The sequence below is a fragment of the Protomyctophum parallelum genome, assembly GCF_964188405.1.
Source record: "Protomyctophum parallelum genome assembly, chromosome: 21".
In the NCBI taxonomy this organism is placed as follows: Eukaryota; Metazoa; Chordata; class Actinopteri; order Myctophiformes; family Myctophidae; genus Protomyctophum; species Protomyctophum parallelum.
Window position 1 is genome coordinate 550,278 of NC_139713.1, and position 16,826 is coordinate 567,103.

At 42.4% G+C, this 16,826-nt stretch overlaps 1 protein-coding gene and 1 long non-coding RNA gene across 2 annotated transcripts in view; both read right to left on the reverse strand.

The window, feature by feature from the left end:
* Positions 1–12,107: 12,107 nt before the first annotated feature.
* Positions 12,108–12,653, reverse strand: LOC310879091. The gene is made up of 2 exons (XR_014570939.1): positions 12,212–12,653; positions 12,108–12,174 (listed from the first exon to the last, which is right to left on the reverse strand). It is a non-coding gene; the product is annotated as an uncharacterized lncRNA (long non-coding RNA).
* Positions 12,654–13,779: 1,126 nt separating this feature from the next.
* Positions 13,780–16,826, reverse strand: part of LOC310879557 (inositol hexakisphosphate and diphosphoinositol-pentakisphosphate kinase 2-like) — a gene marked incomplete at its 3' end in the record, with an annotated part of 71,002 nt that continues 67,955 nt past the window's right edge. Inside the window, exons 34-36 of the mRNA XM_083794332.1 lie at positions 16,604–16,646; positions 15,403–15,675; positions 13,780–13,796 (exon numbers count right to left, since the gene is read on the reverse strand). Of these exons, the coding sequence (XP_083650458.1) occupies positions 13,780–13,796; positions 15,403–15,675; positions 16,604–16,646 (333 nt within the window). The remainder of the gene's footprint in view (positions 13,797–15,402; positions 15,676–16,603; positions 16,647–16,826) is intronic.

The window sequence follows — 16,826 nt, forward strand, 5'->3', positions numbered from 1 at the left end:
CTCACTCCTAAATGTTCCACAGTTCAAACGATATCCTACCTTTCTCTCAAAACAAAAAAACAACTTAAAACAGTTCCTCTGTCAAACCACGCAATAAATCCACCGTGTATGAAAGCCCTTCTAAAATGATAAATCCTTTACCAGTAGCAGGTACGGTTAGCACAGGGTTTAAATGGCTACAGCCAGGGGGTCCGCCGCTGGTCCGTCAGGGATGGTTTGTAATGTTAACCTGCTGACGTGAGTGGAAAAGGATTCATTCAACATGGTCGGTCCTCCTCCTGGCCGTGATAAGACGCCGACACAAATGCTTTCAATCATTCAATCAAAATGACGCGGGGCAGGTCACGTGCGGAGAACGACGCGATGTGATTGGCTGACGAGATGAGAGATGAGATTCAATTTATTGTCAATGTACAGTACAAGTACAGCACAGCGAAAAGTATTTTCGCATCTCACCAATAGTGCAAACATGTCAGCAAGGAGGATACATTAATTACAGTAGTAATGAACTGAGCAGTAGTCATTTAAATAAGTAATAAATAAGAAAAACATGATCTGTCCATATTGCACGTAGCCCTTATTGCACGTGGCCCAGTGCTAAACTAAGGTCCAGAGACCATATTCCACAAGTCCAGTGGCCATATCGCATGAGTCCACATAGTGTTACAGACTAGGATGAGTCTGGGTTGGAGGGGGGGCTGGCACTGGGGGAGGGAAAGGAGTGGATGAGGAGTTTAGGTAGATGACAGTGGAGGGGAAGAAGCTGTTCCTAAGTCTGCTGGACTTGGAACCAAGGCTCCTAAAACAGGATGGATGAATGGAGTGACATACTATTCAAGTAGGGGCGGGGCCGTGGGCTGGGTTGTACCTGTGTGTACGTGTGTGCGTGACTGCGTGTGCGGCCTAGACTACTATTTAAATAGTTTTGAGGGGAAATAAATGTTATTTGTCCCAAAGTGACTGCTAGAGATTGCTATTGTTTTCATAAAGCATTATATTCATTATCACCCTTGCAAAGTTCTGAGTTCTGTTCTTATTCAACGGCCTTTGTCCCTCAAAGGAAAATAGGGTCTCTGACGCCCTCAAGTGGACAAAATCAGTAACAGCTCTATAACCATTTCCCCTGATGCCTTTTGTAGAGTTGATGAGGAAAGTTATATTTGAAAATAGGGTTAAAATAACTATAGGCCTACAATATAACAGACCACATAATGTACCGTAAAACTTAAATGGATAATAATTAACCCATGAATTATAGTTACATTATTTCATTCCTGAAGGTTAATTCATAGATTGAACCCATTGTAATTTAGGCTGCTTGTTGACACCAACAGAGAAAGAAGCATGTTATTATTTTCTTATGAACACCAGACTCTAGCTATCAAAAAAAGAGAATACAGAAGAAACATTTAATTCTTTAAAACTATGGATGGAGCTGAAAATATTCACCATTTCAGCAACGCCAAGGAGCACTTTCTTGTTTACAGGTGGAGAGGAACTTTGATAAGTCTGTCAGGGACACCTATGGGTGTAGTGGTGAAATATTACACGTCACCACCAACCAGTTCATTCATTGAGCTGACTGACTACAAGTTAAAAAAAAGCATTACACTAATCTACTGACAATTAGTGGACAATAAAACACTGGATAAAACAAAGATACACAATAAAACATCAGCACTCGACTGTAGTAATAAACACAGATCAAATAATTTAAGGGCACTATGATCGTGTCGCAGGATTCCCACACATTTTTACCAATGCATTTCCAAAACATTTACAGGAATATGTAACAATAATTCAGTGCAATGATTGATTGATTGCTTTATTTTGTCATTCTTCCCAACTGTAGCAGCAGAAAAAAACGAAATCACGTTTCTCCTAGTTAAAAAGACACTAGGAGAAACGTAATTTCGTTTTTGATAGTCTCTTAGTCCTATGTGCAACAATGACAGAGGGCAGTTTAGCAACAATAACCCTATCTAACCCTAACCCTAAACCAAAGACAGGCAGTGTAGCAACAATAAAGCACAGAATATAAAACGGTATAATTCTATTCCAAATGTTGTGCCTAATCTTTGCTACACCACCACCTATCCTAGGACATAGGATCATAGATTCTACATTTGTATAATAATAATATAACATAATATTTGTTAACCATAAACATGTTTGGTTCACAAGCTGTAACAATGATACATTTCAGTTATAATGTGTGGTGTGTGGTGTGTTTCAATCTGGACGTCTTCCTGAGCTGTAGCAGACTTTAAGTCCACCAAAGTGCTAATGTTTAAGGTTAGCACTGAACGAGTACGACAATTATGGCCTAAAGTTTGGCTGAATGAGTGTGACGAGGCTCACTGCATCGTCACACTCATATGTGGTGAAATATGTGCTGCATGCTCCTATATAAAATGATTCAAATCATGCTCTGTGCTCAGGAAAATAAATAAAATAACCATGGTGGACTTAGACCCGTTTTGGACATTCAGCTGTCGCCGTTTTTCTGCTAGCCTGGAGAAAACCTGACTATCAATTCATGCTGGGCTGAGCTCTCATCTCTGGTTTGTTTGGCTCCACTCACTGCAATCATGTCCCACTCCATTACACCTTGAACAGGAGAGAGCAGAATATTAGTTAAGAACAGATAGAACATAGTAGATACTGAAATCACATATCATATTGGTCTGAAATAATGTTTTTTTCCTAATGGAAATAACTGGGTCGTATTATAATCAGGGACTAGACTATTTGACATTCAATGTTCTTTTTCCACAAATGAGTCTTGAAAAATGGGGGTCGTCTTAATCAGATGTACCTTCGACGCCAGCCTCTGTAGTTTAATAAGACTGTACCTTTGACAGGCAACCTCTGTAGTTTAATAACACTGTACCTTCGACAGGCAGCCTCTGTAGTTTAACCCATTTTGCGCGGGAACCCCTTTTGGTGTTAGCATTACGTTATGCTATAGCTATAGCTATTGAAAAATAGCAGATCTACAAGCTCATAGCGCGCCACCGAGTGGCGCACTACGAGCTTTTTAGGTCTGCTATTTTAGAAAAATCGAAGAACGACTGAAATAGAAACATAGCTTTTTCAGAAAACTGTCATTTTCAAACAGACATTTTTAGAATCTGATCTCAGGTCAGAATGGGTTAATAACACTGTACCTTCGACAGGCAGCCTCTGTAGTTTAATAACAATGTACCTTCGACAGGCAGCCTCTGTAGTTTATTAACACTGTACCTTCGACAGGCCATCGATGTTCTGAAACCAGAGGTGTGGCGCATAGAAGGTACATTCATTTAACTCTGAGTTGTCATGGCAGATTATATGATAATGCCACTACACTGCCTCTGTAGACTCACTTCTACACTACACTGCTTTTAGTTGAACTTTTAAATTATTTGTTGTTATTCATGTCCTCAGTGTATTGCATTACTGCCATCATTTTCATGTCATGAAATATATAGGTGCTATACAAATAAAGTTTTATTACTAATATTATAGTAGTAGTAATTAATAACTTTATTAATCCAACGTTTCGGCAAACATGATGCCTTCTTCATACCCTGAAGAAGGCATCCTGCTTGCAGAAACGTTGGATTAATAAAGTTTATAGCATCGTGACTACGAGCTGTGCGGCCTCTTTCCTTTCTTAATCAAAGATTACAGGATAATACCACTACACTGCAGCTGTTTGGTCTGTGAGTATCGTTCATTATGCCTCCTCTTAGTAAAAGGCTCATAGGATGCATAATGAACTATACTCACAGACCAAACAGCGGCAGTGTAGTGGCATTATCATATAATCTGCCATGACAAATCAGAGTTAAATGAATGTACCTTCTATGCGCCACACCTCTGGTTTCAGAACATCGATGGCCTCCAGCAGCTGCTTCTCTGCGCCACACCTCTGGTTTCAGAACATCGATGGCCTCCAGCAGCATCTGAAGAAGCACGGTGCACATACCGTTGTTAAACCCATGGAGACCTGAGAGCACATTAGACCAAAATAATGTCCTGAAAATCAATCCTGACGCTTTTCTGAAGAAAGAAAACGACCCCCATCTGAAAATATTGTCCACCAGAGGCAAATATTTGAGTTAAAAATGTTTGCTGTGAAAGAATATATATTCAAAGATTTGTAACCATAGTTTCATGTTCGGGTCAATGACTTATTCCCCCTCATACAAATACTTAGGTTTTGTTTTTAATGAGCATTAGGTGCCATATTAAGTAAAATAAAATTTGCCCTGATTTAGGTTTTGATACATTTACCAAGCTTTATGACACCATGGTTTCTTCCATTTAGTTTTATGCAGCAGGTGTGAGGGGCTTTGAGGAGGCTACCGAATGTAAAAACATTCAGAGTAGAGCTTTGAGGTGTTTTCTCGGGGTGCATAAGTATACCACTAAGTATTATTAATTAATAATAAGTATTAGGTATACCACTAAGTTGGCCATTGAAGGTGACACAGGTTGGGAAAGCTGCCTGACAAGGCAGAGATGTGAAATGATCAGATTATGGAATCGCCTTATCCAACTTCCAGGAAAGGAGCATTACGAAAATTATATTTAATTGGAATAAAATATGTAATCATCCGTGGATAAGAGAGGTCTCCTCAATTTTCTCACTTTCTGATTTAAACATATACGTTTTAAATAACCTTCATTGTAACATTAATACAGTCAAATATAAACTGTCTAAGTTACATCAGCAGAAATGGAGGGTGGACATTGTGAAAAAATCTAAATTAAGAAGTTATATTCAATTCAAAGAGGACTACATGACTGAACCTTAGGGCCGATTCATACTCTTATTTTAGAGCCGAATACAAGTCGTAGTTGTAGAGCCTACAATGTGACGTCATTTGAGGTTCGGGGGGGGGGGACAGAGGTCCCTCTGTGCCCAGTTAAGATGTGGTGCTTTACCTCTGGCAGTTGAGGTTGGCAGATATACTGGCATTCCTGAGGAGCAGCGACTGTGTGCTCTTTGTGACCTGGGAGTTGTAGAGGATGAGTTTCATGTTGTATTCTATTGTCCACTATACCATGATTTAAGAAACTCTTTATTTGAAAGAATTCAGGATAAGTACCCAGATTTGTCTGAATGTTTTATGTTAAATTGGTTGTTCAGTAATTAAGTTTTTGTTTTAAGAAAATTCGTAGAGAAGGCATGGTCAGTTACGTTGGAGAACGATGTATCCATGAGTAACTGTCTATTTGTGTATATGTATCATTATGTATGTACAAATTTGTGAGTGTCTTGTAAGCCGAAATGACCAAAAGCACACTCAAAACCCACCTTTTCAAACGGGCTTTCCCTACATAACCCCCCCCCCCCCTGCCCCCCTCCCCCACACACACACACACACACACACACACACACAGATTTTTATTTCTAGTTTTTAACCTTTTAAACCTTTTAAATAGTTTTCTAATAAATATGTCTGTACTTCTTTCTGTAAATGACTTTGGGTACCCAGAAAAGCGCTATATAAATCGTATATATTATTATTATTATTATTATTATTATTAAGCCCGTGCGGGCTGGGCATCTTATGATGTAGGACACTTTAATAAAAACTCTATCTTCTATATATATCTATATGCAGTCTCTCTGCATTCCATGTATGTGACTGGCCAGGGGGAGGTAGTTTAGAGACCAGGATTACTGCATGTTTTTGGGGAGAACATGTCAGGGTATCTACCCTAGAGGACACGGGGAGAACATGTGAGGGTACCTACCCTAGGGGACATGGGGAGAACATGTGGGGGTACCTACTACCTACCCTAGGGGACACGGGGAGAACATGTGAGGGTACCTACCCTAGGGGACACGGGGAGAACATGTGAGGGTACCTACCCAGTAAACACTCCCCCTGCTAGACATTTTCATATTTACGGAATGTGCCATTTTTAAAGTTTTCAAAATGTATAAACAATAAACATCTCCTGTGTGTGTGTGTGTGTGTGTGTGTGTGTGTGTGTGTGTGTGTGTGTGTGTGTGTGTGTGCGCGTGTGTGTGTGTGTTGCGTGCGAGCGTGCATCTTACCTGTAGTGAGCAGGGCACTCTGATCCATCAGGTTCCTGACTTCCTGGGGCTCTTCAGGGGCCATGATGAAGACTGTATGTTCTCCCCGAGGCCCTTTCTGAAACCAGTCGCTTGACTTGAAGTGCTCTCGGGAGGTTCCCTCGTCAGGAAGTGCCCCTCCAGCTGAATCAAGTTCCCTTGATTAGGGTCCTGGGTATAAAAAACAGTTTGGAAATACACTCGCCCTCCTTGTGCAGAAACAGGAAACAGACACCATTCGTTGCCATGGTTACCATCATGCAATTGTGTTACCTGTTATTTTGTTTGTACAGTTATATTGCATTGCATCGTGTACGTTTGTGTGACATGTGGATTTCATTAATATGGAAAAAGGAAATACAGCGTGACTGTCAAAAATGACATGTCATATACATCCATGGTGTTTATAAATCATTGTTAAAAGTTGTTTTGTTTGTATGGTTTCATTTATAGCTTTTCACGGTGGGGTAAATAAAGAGCCCTTGTGAACATCAGTTAGAGCGTTGTCTATTCTGCATCAGATGAAGATTGTTTAGGAGGAGTTTATTTATCATTTATTTGTGGTGGTACTTACATTTGTAGGTGGCGGTTTCCATGCGGACAGAGAGCAGGGCTGCACAAGGCAATCGAGTCTAGATCGGCACAGACTCGCTCTTGAGGGCTTTATAAGCCACTTCCACTCAAGGCTGCTTGGTTTCGGACGACACTTAATATGGCGCAGCCTCGCGTGAACGCGCATATCGAGGGCAAGTGTGTAGGGCGATTGGCGAGGAGCTGGTTTCATCCAGGTCTATCAGCTTCACGTCCACCTGCATGCTAACAGACACACACAGACCAAACAGATCAGCTGTTATAGTAGTAGACCACAGCTGACTTTTAGCCTCTTTTTGGGAGAAATGACAGCTAATCAAGTCACTTTGTGTTGGCTTACGGCTCTGCTGGCAGGTAAATGAATCCCCTGGCAGGTAAATAAAACACTAAGGGTCGCCCACCTGCCCCTGGCAGCTAAATAAAACACTAAGGGTTGCCCACCTGCCCCTGGCAGCTAAATAAAACACTAAGGGTTGCCCACCTGCCCCTGGCAGCTAAATGAAACACTAAGGGTTGCCCACCTGCCCCCTGGCAGCTAAATAAAACACTAAGGTTGCCCACCTGCCCCTGGCAGCTAAATAAAACACTAAGGGTTGCCCACCTGCCCCTGGCAGCTAAATAAAACACTAAGGGTTGCCCACCTGCCCCTGGCAGCTAAATAAAACACTAAGGGTTGCCCACCTGTCCCTGGCAGCTAAATAAAACACTAAGGGTTGCCCACCTGCCCCCTGGCAGCTAAATAAAACACTAAGGGTTGCCCACCTGTCCCTGGCAGCTAAATAAAACACTAAGGGTTGCCCACCTGCCCCTGGCACGTAAATACATAAGTGTAGTGTAGTGTAGTGTAGTGTAGTGTAGTGTAGTGTAGTGTAGTGTAGTGTAGTGTAGTGTACAGTACAGTACAGTACAGTACAGTACAGTGTACGTACCAGACAGTGAGTATAAGTACTCTCAGAGTAGTGGTACATCAGAGACAGAACCAGACAGAGGATCAGTCCAGTCAGAGCCAACAGAACCGTCCCTACGGCCAGGTGGGGAAACGAGACCCTGATGAGAGGACGGTCCCTCTCCAGCCCGATGTACCCCGCGTGTACCATCCTGGAGTACACACATATACACATGTATTTATACACATACAGTATATGTGTACAGTATAAATACTTCACTAAGATACCCATGTACCTGTCTAGATACTTCACTAAGATACCCATGTACCTGTCTAAATACTTCACTAAGATACCCATGTACCTGTCTAAATACTTCACTAAGATACCCATGTACCTGTCTAGATACTTCACTAAGATACCCATGTACCTGTCTAGATACTTCACTAAGATACCCATGTACCTGTCTAAATACTTCACTAAGATACCCATGTACCTGTCTAGATACTTCACTAAGATACCCATGTACCTGTCTAAATACTTCACTAAGATACCCATGTACCTGTCTAAATACTTCACTAAGATACCCATGTGCCTGTCTAAATACTTCACTAAGATACCCATGTACCTGTCTACATACTTCACTAAGATACCCATGTGCCTGTCTAAATACTTCACTAAGATACCCATGTACCTGTCTACATACTTCACTAAGATACCCATGTGCCTGTCTAAATACTTCACTAAGATACCCATGTACATGTCTACATACTTCACTAAGATACCCATGTACCTGTCTAAATACTTCACTAAGATACCCATGTACCTGTCTAAATACTTCACTAAGATACCCATGTACCTGTCTAAATACTTCACTAAGATCAATATGTCAGTTTGTCACATTCAATAGATCCTGTGATCTTTTCAGATGAAACAACAATTTAATTGAACATGGTGGACCCTCTTGTAAACAAGTGTAATACTTAATGGTGTCGTCCAGTCATATAGTAACGGTCTTTGTATTGAGTTGTGCTTGAAATGTACTGTAATTCTGCAAACTGTTAACAAATACTTCAATCAATAATTATAATGTTATAACAGATAAGTGCTCTTACCTTCAACCTTCACAACTGCAGCTCCATGTGAGCCAATCACATGGACTTTAATATGACTTCATGTCATTAATACTCATCACTTTATTAATATGGATATCCTCTGTTGACTCCAGCTGTAAGATGAGCTACTGTAGCTATAATCAGCTAAACAGAACTGATGATGTCACTTATTATGAATACTAATGCTCTATTCAGACTGTCGGCTTCACACGTGGACTGTTTACATCAATTAAGGATCAATTCTACGTCATTGATTAATTACTCCATCTATAAAAGTAAATAAAACACATTAACGGTTCATCCGGCTGCCTCGAGCTGTTTAGGCTGAGCTGCCGACGTCATCAACCCGGAAGACCAACATCGCCGACCCAGAGTAATCTAGTGAGAGAGATGACGTCAGTAGCGTTGACCCCCCCATTGTAATAATGGAATGCGGAAGTGCTCATTCTATCTCAATGGGATAGTTCCAACGTGTGGAACTACAGCCCATAGAGATCAAAGCGTGTCGCCACTCTCTAACTATTCCACTCATGGTAAACGAGCCAATCAGAAGCAGGCTTGAAGCGGCGTTGCCAAAAGTCTGCTTGTGTTTTTCTCTAAATTATATGTTTAAATGTTTTATTCTCTTTTTATTTACTGACAATCATCATGTTATCAAATTTGTATACATAAAACACATCAATCAAGTTTATATAAATATTAAAACACATCAGGTAACCAAGTTTATATAAATGAAATAACAACTAGTTTAATTCACAAAATAGTAGTTAAATGAGATAAACAACTATAGTTTAATTCACATAAAGAGCTAGTTTAATTCACATCCATTCATTATTAATAGTTATAAATGAAATAACGACTAGTTTAATTCACATCCATTCATTATTAGTAGGTTAATAACTAGTTTAATTCACATCCATTCATTATTAATAGTTATAAATAACGACTAGTGTAATTCACATCCATTCATTATTAATAGTTATAAATTAAATAACGACTAGTTTAATTTACATCCATTCATTATTAGTAGTTAAATAACTAGTTTAATTTACATCCATTCATTTAAAGTTTCTTTCCATTTGAGCACCGTCGTATGACAGAAAATAGCAGATCTACAAGCCCACAACACGTCGTGGTTGCAACGCGCTGTGAGCTGGTAGATCTTGCTAATTTCATTACATTTGTGCTTCGTCGCAGGACGGTGTCGAGCGCCGAAAATAGCAGATCTACAAGACCACAACACGTCGTGGATGCAACGCGCTGTGGGTTTGTAGAACTGTTGAGCTGAGCTGAGCTTTGAGCTGCACTGTGATGCAGAATGCAGTGAAAAGTGGGTATTAACGCCATCTGGTGGTGGAATTATACTGACAGAGCTACAATTATACTTCTCCGTCCAACAGTGTTTCACCACCCTCCATTTGGTAGCGCAGATACAGCAGAATGTAGTCTCTGATGCCACCTGGTGGTGACAATCGACAACTGCAGGACTCCGTCGAATGAGCAAATTTTGAATTTCCTGTTGGAGAGCTAGCAAATTTAAGACATCCGGTTGCCTTCAGAATAAAATAATAAATAATAATTCGACAGTGCTGTGACGGGCCTAGCTAGCCAGCTAGCCGCTAGCTGAGCAGCTAGCTAGCAGCTGTGTGTCTTCACTTCCGGTTTTACAAAATAAAAGCTACTGCGACGTGTCAAGTTAATTCTTCGAGTGTTTCCGCTTTCCTTTCAAAATACAACCGACCCACCGGAAACAGCCGCTCGGCTGTTAATAAAACTAAATAATAATAATAATAAAATGTATTTATTTATTTATTTGTAGCACCTTTCATGAAATGAAATGAAATGCAGCTCAAAGTTGGAGAAAAAAGAAAAGAAAAGCAGGAATAAAACATTAAAATAATAGCAGTAAATAATACAGTGAGGACATTAATTACAATAAGTTAGCTTTAGCTATCGATAGCTTTATGCTATCTTCATGGGTATTAATACGTGTTTAAGTGTTTTATTGTTGTTCTAAAAAATAGAAGATTATTTAACACAAACTGTCGATTCAAATAAAGAAAGTTTTACAACAAATAAAGTGTATTTTTTACGTCATGAAGACACACAGCTACTAGCTAGCTGCTCAGCTAGCGGCTAGCTGGCTAGCTAGGCCCGTCACAGCACTGTCGAATTATTATTAATTATTTTATTCTGAAGGCAACCGGATGTCTTAAATTTGCTAGCTCTCCAACAGGAAATTCAAAATTTGCTCATTCGACGGAGTCCTGCAGTTGTCGGTTGTCACCACCAGGTGGCATCAGAGACTACATTCTGCTGTATCTATTCTGCGCTACCAAATGGAGGGAGTCGAAAACAGCCGATGTGTATTTCATCCGTACGACGGTGACGCGCGTCGAAAACAGCCGATGTTTAGGGTTCGTACTTCGGCTGTTTTCGACGACTGCGCAGCCGCAGTGCCGAGTCACAGAAGACTAGCTAGCCAGCTAGCCGCTAGCTGAGCAGCTAGCTAGTAGCTGTGTCTTCATGACGTAAAAAAGACACTTTATTTGTTGTAAAACTTTCTTTATTTGAATCGACAGTTTGTGTTAAATAATCTTCTATTTTTTAGAACAACAATAAAACACTTAAACACGTATTAATACCCATGAAGATAGATAAATTGACTAAACACCGACTTGACGGACTGACTGTAAAACACTGTTGTACGGAAGAAGTATAGTTCTACCTCTGTCAGTAAAATTCCACCACCAGATGGCGTTAATACCCACTTTTCCATGCATTCTGCAACACACGCAGCTCAAAGCACTGGTTCCATATTTACGGCTCTAGAGCAGTGATTCTCAACCAGTTTCATTTCAAGGACCCCCGGTTTTACATGCGTTAGTCTACGGACCCCCATTTAATGGCATTTATATCTCTGAGACCCCCATTTACATTGTAATATCAATGTTCATTTAACTCTGAGAGTGTACAAATGGAACCAAACGGACCTGTCTGATTGATTGTTTGTTTATTAATTCATTGACATGTTGCAGAATTACAGTAGCCTACATTTCAAGCACAACTCAAAACAAAACTGTTAACTGTGGACGACACCATAAAGCAGTGGTTCCCAAACCTTTTCATGTCAAGGACCCCCAAATAAACACCAGTAGAATTCATAGTTTTATAATTATCGTTATAAACTTCATAGTTAGGCTATATAATTAGTATCGTTATAAACACCAGCAGCTAGAATGCATAGTTGTGTATTCTGCATGTGTCCGTGGTCACCACAAGGCGGCAAATATTCTGCGTGTATGTTGTAAATGTTACAGTCATTGTTGTGGCGAAGTGTGTGTGTGTGTGTGTGTGTGTGTTTCTATGTGCAGGGCGTTGCTGAAAATGAGCACCTGTGCTCAGCTACTTCCCTGGGTAAAAAAAACAACAACAAGGAAACATGTTGAATTCTATTTATTTTATTGCAAAAGTATTCATTTCTCACTTAATCATAGGCATATTTGACCTTTGACCTGGGGACCCCCAAAATGATCATATTTGACCTGGGGGACCCCCAACAAAAGGTACAACAAATAAAAAATAAAACCAGAATTTGGCATTAAAACGTGTTCACATATAGATATTGAATATTTCCTCGTTTTACACATGTAAACAAAATGAAATAAGAATGATTATTGTATCTATAATATATCTGTATTATAGATAAAGAATGATGACTTCTGGCTTTATCCAATTTTCATTCTGAAAAGTTATGCAAACAATGCACAATACAATGCCTGATATGCACGTAAATATACAACTGACATGTACAAAAGTACGAAAAAAGCTACACATGCGGAATGCTAGCGTTTTGCCCAGCGATGTGTTCAGAATGCTAGCTCTTTGCCCAGCGATGTGTGGAATGCTAGCATTTTGCCCAGCGGTGTGTTCAGAATGTCGTAGTAATGTAACCCTGTATGAAACCTTAACCCTAGAAATACCATATCGGTATAGACCGATTCAGAAACAGGTCTCATGGTCGCAGGCAATGTATTTCCTGTAGGCGGAGACGACATAACTGCGGTTTAAACCCGCACCTCTTCTTCTACTACAGTGAATGGAAAAGTGACTGATGTTAGTCTACCTTAAACGTTACTCTTTTACCTGCTTTTTACTAACACTACAACATTACAAAGATGCCCAGAACATCGGGATGAACCTGTGTAGTTTATGGCTGCTCCAACAGTCAACATTCCAAAAAACAAACAAACGGAATGTCAAAATATCCACCACGGTGGCTGAGAGCAGAGCCATAGAGTAATGGTTGAGACAAAGCAGTGAAAGGTCCTGAAAGATACATAACGTCAGTCTTACCCAATCTTTCTGTTTTAGGAACACAAGGCTGCTGTACTTTATACATCGAGTATAACGTTTAAAGTATAAAGTATAAAGGTTCTTATTGAGCGCCATGGCCGTAGATGTACGACAATTGGTATTTTATAGTGCTGGAGTCGTGACGCTACTCACATTAGCATCGGGTTGCTAGGTGATGATGTCAACAGCAATGGAGCGCGCCATCTTTAACGGCGTGCGCGCACACCCGCGCCCAATCGATCTGCCTTTATCTCCAATTCAACATGAAAACTCCTGTCGGACGGTCGTTAAAGTTGATTGAGTTGGATACTGTTTCTCCCTCTAACATTTCCTCGTATTTCTAGTTCATTGAAATAATGCACATGTGTCCAGTGCATAGCCTACTGCAGGCCTGGTTGACTAGATTTAGAAGACATTTTGAAGCTCTTGCTACTGAAATGATCCATTATTTATACAGAGTAAATTTCAACGTGCATCTCAATGAGTGAGAAGGAAAGCTTGCCAAGTCTCCTCTAAGTAACTGGTGCTAACGTGCCTATTGGACAAGGACAGCTTGGGGAGGGGCTTAGCGCTGCTAACGTGCCTATTAGACAAGGACAGCTTGGGGAGGGGCTTAGCGCTGCCAACGTGCCTATTGGACAAGGACAGCTTGGGGAGGGGCTTAGCGCTGCCAACGTGCCTATTGGACAAGGACAGCTTGGGGAGGGGCTTAGCGCTGCTAACGTGCCTATTGGACAAGAACAGCTTGGGGAGGGGCTTAGCGCTGCTTCGTGCCTATTGGACAAGGACGGGATGTGTAGGGACTTAGCGCTGCTAACATGCCTATTGGACAAGGACGGGTTGGGGAGGGACTTAGTGAAGGCCCAATTACCACCTCTCCATTGATTACAATGGAGATTTGACCAGACTTTTACATATACTTCTGTTGCTTTATGCTTTCAGTCGCCAGTTTAGGATATGTAAATGTTTATGTCAATATGTTATTGTTTATGTTAACACCCCGAGCGGCAAGGACGGAGTTCTCCGTTCTATCAATTAGTAACGCCCAGTGCTCAGGACGGAGATTAATAAAAGGACGAAGATTTATTGATATCAAAACCGATCGCATCGTTCCACAGGCTGGGAGCGTCTGTTGCACAACATTCAATGTTATTTTCCAGTTGGGACATCATCGCAAATGTTCCACCCATTTTAGCCGACGAGATCGAAAATCTTAAAACGTGAATAACTCTTGATCTAAATCATTCCGTCCAATTCTAAGCAAAGATTATGTGGCCCACCGCAGTCCAGTTGCTAGTCGCAGTACAATGATTCATATCTCCCGTTGTTGTCGATCGCCTCGGGTGTATTTTGGCTACATCTAGCTACTTCAGCTTCATCTGGGATAGCGCCTGGTGCGTCGCTAAATGTGCTCCGTTGCTGTAAATCGCTGGGCGCTCTGATTTAGTAGTCCTTAACCCTACCTCCTCTGATTTAGTAGTCCTTAACCCTACCCCCTCTGATTTAGTAGTCCTTAATACCCCCCAGGCGATGAATGTGTTTTAATATGTAAAGGGTTAGGATATGTGGTTTTGTAAAGTATGGTCCCACAAATGTTTAAATTGATGATAAAGTAGGGCAATGCTTCTAGGGCTCCTATTGGCTGTAGTGAGAGAAGCACCGCCCCTCTCTAGGGCTCCTATTGGCTGTGCTGAGAGAAGCCACGCCCCTCAGTGACGTGACGTATTGTTCTTAGTCTCTGGTTAAAAACAACAAAAATCACACCTGTGTGAAGTGAGGGGCGCTCTTATCATCGTACATCATGATTGCATCATCTCATACTGGCCAATCAAAATGCCTGTTGCCTGTGATTGGTTCGCTGATTTGCTCGTTTACACATGACGTACATTTTCCTTTCAATGTCAACCGCGTTTAATGTTTAATTCACGTCATTTCTCCGTTCATTGTCAACGGCAAATCTTGAGGGACAAAAGCTGTTTAAAAAAACGGAAAGCTACACAGAAAAGTGTTACAGCAGAAAAGTGTTACCGCCTGTCTCTGGTTCAAATATGGGGAGGGAGGGGGCTTGGGAGAGCTCCAGGTTTACACGGTTCTGGAGGTTCTGGGGTCTTCATGGAGGTGTGGGCTCCAGGAGGAGGTTCTGGGGTCTTCATGGAGGTGTGGGCTCCAGGAGGAGGTTCTGGGGTCTTCATGGAGGTGTGGGCTCCAGGAGGAGGTTCTGGGGTCTTCATGGAGGTGTGGGCTCCAGGAGGAGGTTCTGGGGTCTTCATGGAGGTGTGGGCTCCAGGAGGAGGTTCTGGGGTCTTCATGGAGGTGTGGGCTCCAGGAGGAGGTTCTGGGGTCTTCATGGAGCTGTGGGCTCCAAGAGGAGGTTCTGGACTCTTCATAGAGGTGTGGGCTCCAGGAGGGGGTTCTGGACTCTTCATGGAGGTGTGGGCTCCAGGAGGAGGTTCTGGGGTCTTCATGGAGCTGTGGGCTCCAGGAAGAGGTTCTGGGGTCTTCATGGAGGTGTGGGCTCCAGGAGGAGGTTCTGGGGTCTTCATGGAGGTGTGGGCTCCAGGAGGAGGTTCTGGACTCTTCATGGAGCTGTGGGCTCCAGGAGGAGGTTCTGGGGTCTTCATGGAGGTGTGGGCTCTGGTAGTGGCACCACTCTCTGAGGAGAAACAACATCATCCCATTTAGAACCTGTCCTGAGGACGATTCTCGTTTTTGTTCATGTCATGTGAAAGCAGGGAATCATATCTTCAAATGGACATATTGGTTGTTCAGTTTGACTCTGTCTACTCTATGGCTCTGGTCTCAATGTGGTAACTGTCTACTCTGTGGCTCTGGTCTCGATGTGGTAACTCTGTCTATTCTATGGCTCTGGTGTCGATGTGGTAACTCTGTCTACTCTATGGCTCTGGTCTCGATGTGGTAACTCTGTCTACTCTATGGCTCTGGTCTGACCCCTCAGTGTGGTAACTCTGTCTACTCTATGGCTCTGGTCTGACCCCTCAGTGTGGTAACTCTGTATCTCTATATATAATGTGTGTGTTTTGGAGAGGTTCTATAGCCCCTCCTATAAACATGCTTTATGACAACATGCTTTATATGCTTTCTGGTCTAGAGGGGCGGGTAGCCTGGCCCTGCCAGCGTGCTTTCTGGTCTAGAGGGGCGGGTAGCCTGGCCCTGCCAGCGTGCTTTCTGGTCTAGAGGGGCGGGTAGCCTGGCCCTGCCAGCGTGCTTTCTGGTCTAGAGGGGCGGGTAGCCTGGCCCAGCCAGCGTGCTTTCTGGTCTAGAGGGGCGGGTAGCCTGGCCCAGCCAGCGTGCTTTCTGGTCTAGAGGGGTGGGTAGCCTGGCCCAGCCAGCGTGCTTTCTGGTCTAGATGGGAGGGTAGCCTGGCCCAGCCAGCGTGCTTTCTGGTCTAGAGAGGTGGGAAGCCTGGCCCAGCCAGCGTGCTTTCTGGTCTAGTGGGGCGGGTAGCCTGGCCCAGCCAGCGTGCTTTCTGGTCTAGAGGGGCGGGTAGCCTGGCCCAGCCAGCGTGCTTTCTGGTCTAGAGGGGCGGGTAGCGCATGGAGCAATGGAGTAGAAGTACTTACTGTCGAGGACTTTTGTTCCTTGCGTGAAGGGACAGGGCAGCACCTTATGAGAGATTACATTACACAGATTACATTTCAGAGATTACATAATTACTGAGGCTGTCAAAGTTAACGCGATAATAACGCGTTAACGCAAGATCCTTTTAACGGCACTAATGCATTTGACACGCGATTAACGCATGTTGCATCTCTCTTTCACACTCCGCTATGCTCCTCAGTCAGT